This window comes from Arachis stenosperma, chromosome 5, assembly GCF_014773155.1.
Source record: "Arachis stenosperma cultivar V10309 chromosome 5, arast.V10309.gnm1.PFL2, whole genome shotgun sequence".
NCBI lineage: Eukaryota > Viridiplantae > Streptophyta > Magnoliopsida > Fabales > Fabaceae > Arachis > Arachis stenosperma.
In genome coordinates, this window is record NC_080381.1 from 6,292,803 (window position 1) to 6,305,532 (window position 12,730).

Genomic DNA, 12,730 nt, shown 5'->3' on the forward strand with positions numbered 1-12,730 from the left:
TAAAAAAGTAAAAGAAGTAAGGAAACGGAAAGTAGAAACCAAACCTGGAAAGTTCTGAAGAAAATGGAAAGCTGGGGCAGGAAAACGTCTCTCAAAGGAAGCACCAACAGAGTACCAAAACGAAACGGCGCAGAGGAAGAGTAAGGCAAAACAGTGCAAACACAGAGGAAAAGTTAAAAACGGGAGAAGAGAGAAATGCGAAGAAGTTACGAAATGCGTGAAGAAGAAAAACCGTTTCTGGGTTTTCAAAATCAAAATAAAAGGGCCTAGGAGAAACGGGGCAATTAATGTTAAAATAAAGGCATTAAACCCTCGCACGTTTCCAAAGCGCCGATATAAAAGCGCGCGCTTTTAGAAGAAAACGTTCTACATTCAAACACTTTTACAAGGGGAATCGACAAAAATGCTTGAGCTAGGCCTCAAGAAGGACCGAAGTCTAGGACTCGACCTCAGGAAAGAAGACCGAGCTCAAGCAGGGGCACTGTTCATACCCTGGGTCGAGCTATCCGACCTGGGATGATTGAAGATAAAGCGACCGACCTCTTCAGGTCAGACTATCCGACCTCTTCTCAGAGAGCTCGGCCAAATTGACAAGAGAGCCCAGTAAAGGGCCCAAATGGAGGAACACGACCCAAATCCTAAGACGGCCTAAGCCTATAAAGATAAGGGCGGTTCCGCTGAAGATACGCTGACCTCAACCCTAAAGATAAAGATAAGATAAGATAACTAACTTATCTTATCCAACAAAGGTCACGTCTCAACACTATAAATACACTGGAGCACCCAGGTATAACTCATACTTTGATTCTACTCAATACCTGCTTAATACCCTTGCTAACTTAAGCATCGGAGTCCCTTGCAGGTACCCTCCACCCTCCGGGGACGAAGGATCAGCACTGTCACCCAGTCCAACAAGTTGGACATAACAGCTCCGACCAGCACAGAAGATCTCGTCCGAGATCGACCTACAGTTTCAGGTAACCCACAGAACAAGATCAATGTCTATTCTTAAAAATCTCTCTACTTTACCATTCATATATAGTAGTGCTCCATTGTTATTCCTCTCAAAATAACCACCATGGTGAAACACAGAAATCACGAAATCCTCCACTAATGAACATAATAATACATAATATTTTATTAAAAACAAGCACCACTACAAAGTTCAATAAAAATTCCTACTTCCTGGTTTATTTTTTCCGTTTTATGTCATAATAATAACCAAAATAGAGAGGATGAATAAACTATCACAATATTCCATCACAAATTTCTAAATCCTATACCAAAGAATAAAATACTAATCACTATTACTATAATGGTTACTAAGAATAAATAATGAGTTTCTAACCTTTTTCAATGCAAGTTTTTATTGGTCACATCCACTTATTCGTTGCGTCTGCTAGGCATTAACAGTAACAGTGACGAACGGAATAGTGACGTTGGGAGTGACATGATTGAATGTAAGTGACGGAGGTTAAAGATGAAACAGATAAAATTGGATGATGGCGATGATGTGGTGAATAATATGAGGTTTAACGTTGAAGAGGGGTTACATGTTCTCTCTGTAAATTGAAAAAGAAAAGTTGAATTTTGAATCTTTTGATTTTTAAAAAAGAGGGAAACACATAGGATATACATGGGCCAAATCTTAAAACAACAGAGTTTAAATTCAGGTACTCATTTATCTTTTTGCACATGTGAATTACTGACTGTCATATCAATCAGTCCACGACTCTATGTCAATATTTTCTATTTGCTATTAATAAAAAAAAGATTATCAAAGATTAATTTATCTGTCAAAATTAAATTTAAAAGAATTTTTTATATATTTTAAAAGTTACAGAACTAAAGTGTTCAATTTTAAAAATATCAAAAAATAATTTAGATAATTACCCTAAAACTTATAGCCTTTACCTTTTTTACGACTAAATCTGTAAAATAAATTTTCAAATTGGACTCACTAATTTAACCCCATATTGAGCTCCCAACTATTTTCACGCTGTCAATTATAATTTTACCAATTTAGTCCCTGCCACATTTATAAACCCGAACTCTTCTTCTTCTTCCGTTTTTTTTTTCTTTCTTCGTCATTTTCTCCCTTCCAAAATCCTAGCGCGTTTTCTCCATAAGTTGCATAGCCATTTTAGAACGCTCTAGGCTTCACTCCGGAAAGTTCATCGTTGTGCTGCTCCAGTGCACCGTCGGATAATTCGTCTCGGCATGGAAGGTTTTTCAGAGAGCTGTTGTGGCGCTCCAGGAGGATTCTTGGAACACTTTCGGCATCAAAATGCATCAGGTTCCCTCACTTCCCGTCTCATGGTCACTGAAAGCAAGGTATATTTTTTATTAAGAAAAAAAAAACCTGTTAAGAGAATTAAGAGTTTTAAGTTAGAGAAATTTCTTATTGCAATGTAGTTAAGATTCAAAATATGATTTCTTTGTCTACAAAAGAGTATACCTTGTTTTGTCGGCTTTGTAGGTGAAAGCGATGTGCATTCCTTTGTTGGGATCGGAAGAGTAACTTCATTGTATGATTTAAAAATGGCAATGTGAATGAGGGTGCTGATGAGTTTGAAGAACTGGGAAGCCCAAAATGCAAATGATGATGCTAGAAATTTGGTTGAGCCTACTTGAAGTGTCTTATAATTCATCTCTGCACCTTGAGAGTTGAGCCACCACTTTGCAGAAAGAAAGGAAGAAGAATAATCATTAGGGTTTATAAGTGGGAGCAGGGACTAAATTGGGAAATTATAATTGATAGCGTGGCGGTGATTGTACCACATCAGCAGTCTGTTTGTTACTCACGCCGAAAATAGACTGAAAAACTTGTATGTAGCTCAGAGCTCATTATGGGAGATTAAACTAGTGCAATTGAAAACTCGCCTGCGTCACGGTCAGCAACCATTGTTGATGCTGTAGCGGCTGGGCAAACTGTTGTCGCGGTGCTGTTCGTCTATAAAGTTGGAGAAGAAACTCCATTGCACCACCAGATCCTTCAATACAGGTTAGGAAGTTAATCATTGTTGCCATTTGCAAATGTGATTAGGAATATGAATTTTTTTTATCAATTTCAAATTCAACTCAATGAAAAATGTAATAACCGACTTGGTTTCCAGCCGAAAGCATTTTTGAATTAGTTTAGGGAGAAACACGGTGTGTGGTTTGCACATGATTACTTCTAAAAATTCAACTTGAATTGGTTTAGTCACAATTGATTCGGATGATGCATTGTATATTTTCTATTAAAAAATTTTATTAGTTTAGTCACAATTCTAAAAACTTGATTTAATTTTCTATTAAAAATTCTTAAGTGGCCTTGACATGCTTGAAGACATAAAGAAAAACGTCACATGCTTGATGCTTTTATGCATGGCTGCATATTATTCAGATTTTTTTTCTTTTTCTTTTTGTCTGGATACATAGTTTTCTTAATGTTTTGTTTAGCTTCCGTGTGTTAGTTTCCTGCATTAGGAGAGTTTGGGAAATAAGAACTTGTGGCTGTGAGTTGCTTGCTATAAATAGAGGGTTGATGATCTGCATTTTCAAATCAATGCTAACATCATGCTTTTGTTTGATTGGTTGTCTAGATGGATGAGCTCATGACAATTGAATTTCATCATGGGAGATCCTTAGAGACCAAGAAAGATGGGAATGTAGTTGATGCTGGAGGGATTGTAGTTTATCCACAGCTTGCTGTTAACAGAGATCCTCTCAGGGCGAATGTGAGTTATGTTTGAAAATTTGGAGACTCGTTTGAGTTAATTGAAATTCTGGCGGTCATTTTGAGATATAACTTCTGAAATTTGGGAATGTATTACGGGTTCTGTTCTGGGGGGGTGTGGTTTTTCCGGTCCATTCCAATGACCGGAAAAAACAAAAAAAAGCAAAACAAATAAAGCTGAAGCAAGAAGGAAACAAGGAAAGGAAAGCAAGTGAACATGGATTGTTGTTTCAAAGCTTCAAATTAAAGGCAAACTACAAGCTCAAAACCTATACTTTACATGGCGCCATTCAGCCCCAGCCCTGCCCTACCTCCGGTGAGTGAACACAAGCCCCTTGCTGCATGCAACTGTGCCGACTCCAGATCTGAATGCAGTGCCGGTGAGAGCACCATTGATGGCTCTGACAGTGTTCTGGAGTTGTGTCTTCAACCTGCAGTCGAAGATTATGATCTGCAGTTTCCCAGTCTGTGTTTTTCTGTTTGTTTTGGAATTTCATCTACTCTTGCCATGTTATTATACCTTGTCCTGCTTCAGCAATTGATTCTCGAGCAATTGCCCTATTTTTCACAGTATGTGTTATGTTGCGTGTTTCTTTTGGATAATTTGCGTCTCAATCCATGTTATTTTCCTTCAAATTTATACCATTTTTGTGTTTTCAGCTTCTTTTGTTTCCAAATGCTCAGAGCTGAAGATAAGTAGACGGATCTTCTTTCTTGAATGTGGTGAGTAGAAACTCTGAGTCATTTTAGCTGGTTTAGGTTTTGATATGAAGTGTAGTGTTTTTTTTCCCCCTTTTAATTATTATTATTATTATTATTATTATTATTATTATTATTATTATTATTATTATTATTATTATTATTATTATTATTATTATTAGTACCTGTAAATGATATAGTACTACTACTGAGCCCTGTGGTTTTTGAACTTGTGAAATCAACAGTGGTATTTTAATTTTGCTGAAATGGTTTATTTTTTATGATGGATGGAATGGAAAGAAGATTAGATAAGTTTGTCCTCCACTTTGATATTAATGGGGGCAATGCATTCTTTTTACACATTCCGCGATTACTCAAATCCCTTCTCCGCCAGTGTTAGTAATTTTGGTAATATTTGTCAAACTTCACTGCGCTTTAAGTAAAATTTTGCACCTAGATAGGAGGTACTGATTTGTTTCAATTGCTAAAGCTTTAGCCTCATTGCTTTCTGAACTGGTGATACCAAGTTATTCTTAAGAAGCTTGATACATTCAAAGACAGTTTAGTTGTTACACTGAACGATGTAAAACTTATACTATCATTCAATTAGATGCTTGTGTTTATGTGACTTTCTAGATAGTGGGTGGTCAAGTCAGATTTTTACAAATATAGCAATACATAATAGGATGTCTGTATATATGTATTGATATTTTTTACATTCATCATGCATGCAAGTTATATATATATATATATATATATATATATATGCTTTTTTCATTAAAAAAAAGAGTTTACGTTGGGATTTATTTTGCTAGACATAAAAAACATTTTTAATCTTCATAACAATTTAAGCTGTATAGCATCAAGTGAAATTGGCTCCTGACAATCTGACATTGTAATAGAGCACCTATAATCATGTACTCTACAGTTTGTTTCTACTACTATTCTTTGAACTAAAATGTTCAATTTCAGTACATGAGGGAGCATCTCAGAGCTGGTTGTTGACACATTTATTATACCACAAATAACAAATGACTAGGATAATATTAGTATTCCTATTTTCAATTTGTGAGTCCTATCTATCTGCACCTATATATAAATTGTATATGATTGAATTTTGATGCACTGTCAGTGTAAAGTAGTTTTACACGTGCATCCAATTACGTAATGCCACATTAGTAAAAAATAATTACCTCTCACATTGACCGCGTGAATGGTCATCCAAAAAAACGGATGTGATTGCACGACTATGTAAAAGGTTTTACATTGTCAGTGCATCAAAGTTAAACTCATGATTGAATTGCTGGTCCGTGGATTTTTCCCCCTTATTTTTGTTAATAATCCCAATTTGTTATTATTTTAATGGCTGGATTATGTTTTCCTTTTCTTGCAGCCTTTTAAATTCGAAATGTAAGAAACATACATTGCATTTAGTCCACACATTGCTCGATGCTCATTGTATCTCCATTTTGGACGGGTGGTAGCAATTGCGGGGACTTTTGACTTTGCTCGTAAAACCCCTAACGAGAAAGAGCCGGTAATTGCTCTCCTTGCGGTGGTTTTCTATTCAGCTTTACACTAGCAGTGAGTCAACTAAGGTATTCAGTTTTCTTCCGTCAAAATCTAGTTTTTAAACGCTGAACATCAGAAAGGCTCTGTGTTAGAGTCTCCTGTGATGATCTCCTATTATCGACCAATTTTGATTATCAACCTTGAGAAGCATAAAGAATTTGATATTCCTAGTGATCTTGCACTTGAAGATTAAACAACACAAATTTGGTGATAGGTAATCATTGGGCCAACCCTAATAGGAAGAATCTATTTTATAGCTTTGCTTAAAATGATAACTTCCCCTCAATGAAGAGATTTTGCATTAGAGACATGATTGCCCTTTTGTGTTTAGGTACTCAATTTAATGAAGTTAATGACAACCACATACTCATAGTTATGACCAAAATTCTACTTAAGATCATCTGTGGGCAAACATAGTTATTTGAGACAATTAGATCCATCAGATATTTCATCATTAGAAGATTTCAATGATTGCATATTGTGTAAATTCTTTATGTAGTCCATGATGGATTATCTTTTGAAATTTTCTAATATTTGTTGTTGATTGCCCTTTATTTTCAGGGAGAACTGTTAGTTGTCAAGCAGAGACATCACTAGCAAGTTCTAGTTCAGATAGCCAAAAAGATGGTATTTCCGACTATGCTATATTTAGGGAAGACATTGCACACTTGAATTGTTTGAAAATTGTTATACATACTATAAACATTAGCTCCATTAGTCCGCTGTGCACAAGATCATTATGCAAAAATCCTGTCAACCTCAGCCAGTAGACCCTAGAGATATCATAGATTTAACGGGTGATGAGGTATGGGTATTTCCTTTTCAATGTGTTTTAGTTATCTGGAATCAATTGTAAATGTTTTGTGTATTATGCTTGTCTAAGTTGTTGCTCTGCCAAGAAGTTAATTTTTCAATATGGTGAGGTTTTGAGGCTGGGTTTGGTAAAGCTTTTTCAGGAGGTGCTTGTGCTTTTAAAAAGCACAAGCACGTCATTTTGCGTTTGGTAAATTAAAAAGCTCAAGTGCTTGTGCTTGCGGCTTTTAAAAGTTAGGGGTGCTTTTGAAAGCACCTAGGAGGGAGCTTTTCAAAGCTGGCTTATGCTTACTAAATTTTTTTCATTTTCCCGCACATATTTCCCGCTATTATATTGCCATTAAAATCTTCATATATTTCTAACTTCTCTTCCTAACCTTCATAAAATCTAACACAATCTTCATATATTTTTTATTTTTCAACCTAATCTTCACAAATTTCAACACAAATACATCTCTATCACATATTAGGTATGAACTTCTATCTATTTATATTATATTTGTTTGTTTTTTTCTGTTCTTAGATTATAGTAATTTAGGTAATTTAATATTTTTAGTAATGATGTTTAGGATAAAATAAATTTTTATGATACTTATATAAAATTTTTAAGTTAAAAAATAGAAGAATTTATTTATTATATTTATGTTTATTATGAATTTTTTATTTTAACATTATTTTATTTTAAAATATTATATAAAATTTTAAAGAATTTGAAAAAAAAATTATTTTTTTGTTATAAACATGTTTATTATAATTTTTTCAACTTTTAAAAGCTGTTTTACCAAACACAATTATGGTGCTTGTACTTATTAAAAGCCATTTTTAATTTGATTTTACCAAACGTAAGTGCTGCAGCTTTTAAAAAGCTGTCTTTTAAAAGACAGCTTTCATAAGCTACTTTTAAAAAGCAAAAGCTTTACCAAACTAAGCCTGAGAACACCAACTTATAACAATGCTTCACTAGTGCTATGTTATATACAAATACACATACAATCAATGTCTTATGGTCAGAAAATCCAAGCAGAAAAAATTTCTAGAACTCCTTTGGTGCTATCTGTCATCTGCTAATTTGGTCAATGATCTTCTACAAGTTTGCCACTCTGTTATGTAGATTCTAGCTAGCATAATGTTGCTATCTAAGTGATTGTGGAACTATTTTGTAGAGAAGGGGTGACTCATTCTTAGATGTTAATCTGTGAGACCAGTTAGTCATTGTTATTAGCAACCATAGGAGGTAGAGTTTGAACTGATATTATCCAACAAGTCATCTCTGGGAGAATACTAGTTAAAGCCGGTACTAGCATTTGGATTCCAGTTCCACATGGTGATTCATTTCCAGATTCAGGATAAATCATACTTTGCGTGTACATGGCACAAACTTTATTCAACTTCTCTTAGTTTACTTATGGCAAAAAAAACCGGGTTAATTTCAACATGTCCAATCTTTTGATGCATTGAATAGTGGATCTTCTTTATATGGATTGCAAGATAAGGAAGATTACTATTATATAATACATTATTACATTTGTAGTTTTAAAGATAATAAAATGGTATATTACTATATCCAAAATTAATGGGCTCCACATGAGGAAATAGATTGATTTTTCCTTTTGTGTCTCACTCTACCTCTACCTCGCTATCTATATTCTTGCAGCCAAATCATTAAAATGCATTTCATAGATAATTATTAATAACTTTTTTTTTTTAATTTTTTATTTCCACTGGATAGCAGGATCGAGTTTGCGATACTTGTGGGGATGTAGGGTTGGAGCACTTCCTTGCATTTTGTAATGAGTGTAATGATGGGGCGGAGCACATGTAAGTATTATAATATCTTGCATATTCATCCCTGTTTCTAGAAGGTCTATGTTTCTATAGTCTTTATTTTCATCGTTTTCTGGGACAGTGAAGTTAACGTGTTCTGTTTTTTCATTTATCAATCAGTTACTGTATGCGTGTTAAGATGGAAGAACTTCCTGAAGATGGTTGGACTTGTGAAGAGTGCATGCCAAGGGAAGGGACTGGAAAATTAGTACAGGATAAAGTGGAACAGCCAGTGGCTACAAACGGATCAAAACATCTATCTGAAAATTCAATAGACCCTGAGTCTTGTAAAAGTTCAAAACTAAAATCGAGATCATCATATTCTATGAAAAGTGGGATAAGTACACCCCATCTGCAGGTTAAGAGATGCCAAGTCCCTTCAGAAGCTGAGTCTTTGGAAAAAGCTAGTGCTACTATGACAAATGCTGGACCACATATTTTATCCGGACCTTGTGATGACTCTCCACTTCATAAGGATTTCTCATACAAGAAATTTGGGAAAGTGAAAATGAAATCAGTCAACAAAATCATGCACTTTGCCTCCCAATATTGCAATTCTCAAGAGAAAGCAATGGTTCCTCGTGGTTATGGTGAGAAGAGTAATGTTGTTACCTTGGAGGATGAGTTAGGCATAGAGGGAAGGGCTCTTGAAACAAGGGAGCGATCTTCTAAAGTCTCAAGTCCAAGGGATCAGTCCCTATTGAGTAGACATTATATGTGCAAAAATTTGAAGAGAAACCTAGAAGGTGTCATCATTGATACATCTTGCAAGAAATCTTTCTGTGATACTAAGGAAATGGCAGCATCATCCAATTGTGCAATTGATGAATCACCAAAGTTGCATTCACAAACTGAGACAACTCGTGATGAATGTAAGACATGTGCCAAAGGAATTACTCTGATGTTTTTAAATTGAGAAAATTATATTGCTAAATTTCAGAAGCTTTTTGGCAGGCTCTCTATTGGAATCAAGATCTCCAAACTTAGAATCAGGACCAGCAACAAAGGATGTTTGTTTGCAAAACAAATATCCGGCTCTTCATGACGATAGAAATGATACTTGTTCTGGTGTTCTAGCTAATGATAGTGAGTTACATAATCCTGCAATACAAGCTTCTAGTTCTGGTGTTACTGCAAATAGAAGTGAAATAGAATTTGCTACTGACGAAAACTTATTTTCTGGAACCGTTTCTTACAATCTTGATCATCAAGGTTCTGAACAATTTAATGCTGGATTACAACCCAGCAATCACAACACTCATGAAGATCTAGACATTCCAAATGAGAAGAACAACGAAGAACCAGACACTCCAAATGAAAAGAACAATGAAGAACCAGACACTCCAAATGAAAAGAACAATGACATTCAGCAAGCTGAGCACCTTATTAATGCTGCTACAGCTCAGATCATTAATGAATTATGTGCTGGTCTTGCTTTAGATGAAAGGTCCTGCTTAAGAGACTTGGGGGTTAGAAGTTCGTCACAAGCATTTGTCTACCCAAAGCCTGACCATTCATGGCAGTATGACCCTATTTCCCCATTTCTTAAATATTCAGCTTTGTTTTGCTATGGATGAACTGTTTTTTAAAATTTTCACATATTTTGGTGATGATTCTTGCAGAGGAAAATTTTTAATACAAGGTATTGGGGAGATTGCAACCATTTGTGATGGTATTCAAGCACATTTATCAACCTGTGCATCACCTAAGGTTATTGATGTGGTAGACAGGCTTCCAAAGATGATCATACTGGATGAACTGCCTCGCTTGACAATGTGGCCATCTCAATTTACAGAAGGTCAACCCACAGAAGAGAATATTGCTCTGTACTTTTTTGCAGAAGATCCTCGTAGGTCTGTTTTATCCCTTTCTTTGCATGTATAATTCAGATTTATACTTTCTGCTTATTCTTCTTTTTTTTTTGTATATATATTATCAGTTATCGAACATGTTATAAACAATTGGTGGATTTGATGATCAAGAATGATTTGACTCTGAAAGGAAACTTGGATGGAGTGGAACTTCTAATATTTCCATCCAACATTCTACCTGAGAAATCCCAGCGTAAGAAATGGTCTTCTACTCGTTTGTTTTGAACACTTTAACATTATATTTACCTTAGTGTGCCTAAAATCATTCCCTGCTACTACTAATCTATTCTATATTTTAGTAGATTAACAATTCTGTTTGCATGTTAGCCCTCCCCCACCCCCACCCCCACCCCCACCCTCACCCTCACCCTCCAAAAAGAAAAAAGGCTCTCTTTTTTACTCGTTGCTGCTTTGGCAGGTTGGAATGATATGTTGTTCTTATGGGGTGTTTTCAAAGGGCGAAAGGAGAATAACTCTGCAAGCACAAGCACACAGGTATCTCTCTCCCCCCCCCCCCCCCCCCCCCCCTCTCTCTCTCCCTCTTCGGTATTAGGTTTCTATTTTATTACAGGTGTTGACATACATGAAATCACTTTGTTGCTCTATTTGAGTCACAAATATATAACATGTATGCTTCCTATTCCATCACTTAGGATATGGATTGAAATGGGTGGTTATACTTGAAAGTTCTACTTAATTATAGTTTTCTGCAGCTTTTATTTGTATCTTGTTTAGACATCGTTTGGTTATGAAACTAGTATTTGGTATGCCATAGACTCTCCACTGATTCCATATTCTTTTGGAAAATAGAATTATGAATTAATATTGTTTCATAATTGATATTTCGTAATCAGTCAATTGTGGTATTCAAGTGAAATACTGATAAGACATGGCACGCATGCATGAACTCACCTCACTAGGAAGAAGCCTGCCTTGTTCACCATGTAAATGCAATCAGTTTAAATGCTTCTTACTGTCTTGCAGCTAGGAAACAGAGTTGATGAAATTCCTGAACCAGACAGAACTTCAGGAGACAGAGTTTTGCTGTCTGGACATAGTTCCAATGATAATGGGATAAATGAAGTGGTGGATTCTGAGGTTGTAGATCTTACTCTCTCTCTCTGGCCTGAAGCTTTAGACTCTGTTGAGTTGCAAGTTGCAAGGGCATTAGTTCATCTCTCGAAGGCCAAACAGCAGTGAATGGCACCATGTAAAATATATGTTTTAATTATAGACTTTTAGCTACCTTTAATTTTATGCCTTTACTTTATCATAGTCATATAAACAATCTGTCTATACTTTGACAATGGAACCTGTAATGGAATATGGCTTGTTTTCGTTTTTCGATATCTGTACTAGCGGCTTATTTATGATCCTGGCTTTTACTTCAAGTTGTTGAACTTCTTTCTTTGCTTGTGTGGTTTGGTTGATTTGTTTTCTATCTTTGAGATGTGCTATTTTGCACTTACTCTGTTTTAGAACTCAAGTTGATATACATGTGAAGAGATGTGTATGGATATAGGATTGGGATACAAACAGAATGAGTATAAAATAATTTTTAAAAGAATATTTTTTCCCTTTTCTTTTGGTAGTTGTTAGCATGTTAGATGATTGGAGATTTGGATACTCCTAACATTCTTACGCTTTCGACTTGGTTCATTGAGACTTTTTTAATTGGATTTGGATTATTTGTGCTTGACTATAGGGAACATTTACAAAATTGTGGCTTAGGCGGTGGCAGCTGGTTTCTTCAGACGATTAAATTGTGATTTTCATTTACTCTGCTTATTTTCTATCCCATTTTGAATTTGAATAATGAAAAGCGACTTAGTCGATACTAACTTCTAGTACACAAAATATAGTTTTGTTTAACCTTATTGAATCATTTACGGCCATAGAATTCTAATGAATAAATGTGGTTCAAACGAGTCAGGTCTTGACTCTGTTATACTCGTTTGTCACGTTTTAAGTAACGAAAAGTTTCGAAAAACAATTTTTTTAACTAAAAACAGTTAAAATTTATTGCTTTTTATTTTATTTAATGAAAGCTGTAGTAAATAAATGTTAAATAAGATAAATTTTAACTATTTGAATTGATTTTTTTTTTGTTTCTTTAGCATTATTGTTCAAGTATTATGGTGATGTCTAGGGGTGGCAAGTGGAAAAATCCGTCCCGCCAGAAGTCCGTCCCGCCTCGCCTAGTGAGGCAGTCCTAGAATCCTATCCCATC

At 35.3% G+C, this 12,730-nt stretch overlaps 1 protein-coding gene across 6 annotated transcripts; it reads left to right on the plus strand.

The window, feature by feature from the left end:
* Positions 1-2,095: 2,095 nt before the first annotated feature.
* LOC130979024 (uncharacterized) lies at positions 2,096-11,873 on the plus strand. Of its 6 annotated transcripts, XM_057902372.1 has the most exons (14): positions 2,096-2,334; positions 2,480-3,004; positions 3,588-4,291; positions 4,382-4,444; positions 5,814-6,018; positions 6,554-6,797; positions 8,535-8,623; positions 8,750-9,501; positions 9,584-9,715; positions 9,842-10,151; positions 10,252-10,482; positions 10,569-10,693; positions 10,919-10,995; positions 11,485-11,873. In XM_057902372.1, exons 6-14 carry the CDS (start codon positions 6,732-6,734, stop codon positions 11,698-11,700), a joined length of 1,998 nt encoding a protein of 665 aa, XP_057758355.1. In that variant the 5' UTR covers positions 2,096-2,334; positions 2,480-3,004; positions 3,588-4,291; positions 4,382-4,444; positions 5,814-6,018; positions 6,554-6,731; the 3' UTR covers positions 11,701-11,873. The 6 variants fall into 6 exon arrangements, with proteins under 6 accessions (XP_057758355.1, XP_057758350.1, XP_057758352.1 ...); XM_057902367.1 differs by having other exon boundaries at positions 9,584-10,151; XM_057902369.1 differs by having other exon boundaries at positions 8,538-8,623; positions 9,584-10,151.
* The last annotated feature ends 857 nt before the right edge of the window (positions 11,874-12,730 follow it).

Excerpts from the sequence above, each read along its gene's own strand:
- LOC130979024 (XM_057902367.1), top strand. The coding sequence starts at position 6,732 with ATGCAAAAATCCTGTCAACCTCAGCCAGTAGACCCTAGAGATATCATA. Across the intron at positions 9,502-9,583 it reads TGAGACAACTCGTGATGAAT|GCTCTCTATTGGAATCAAGA; the intron begins GTAAGACATGTG and ends GCTTTTTGGCAG. Across the intron at positions 10,483-10,568 it reads TTTGCAGAAGATCCTCGTAG|TTATCGAACATGTTATAAAC; the intron begins GTCTGTTTTATC and ends ATATATTATCAG.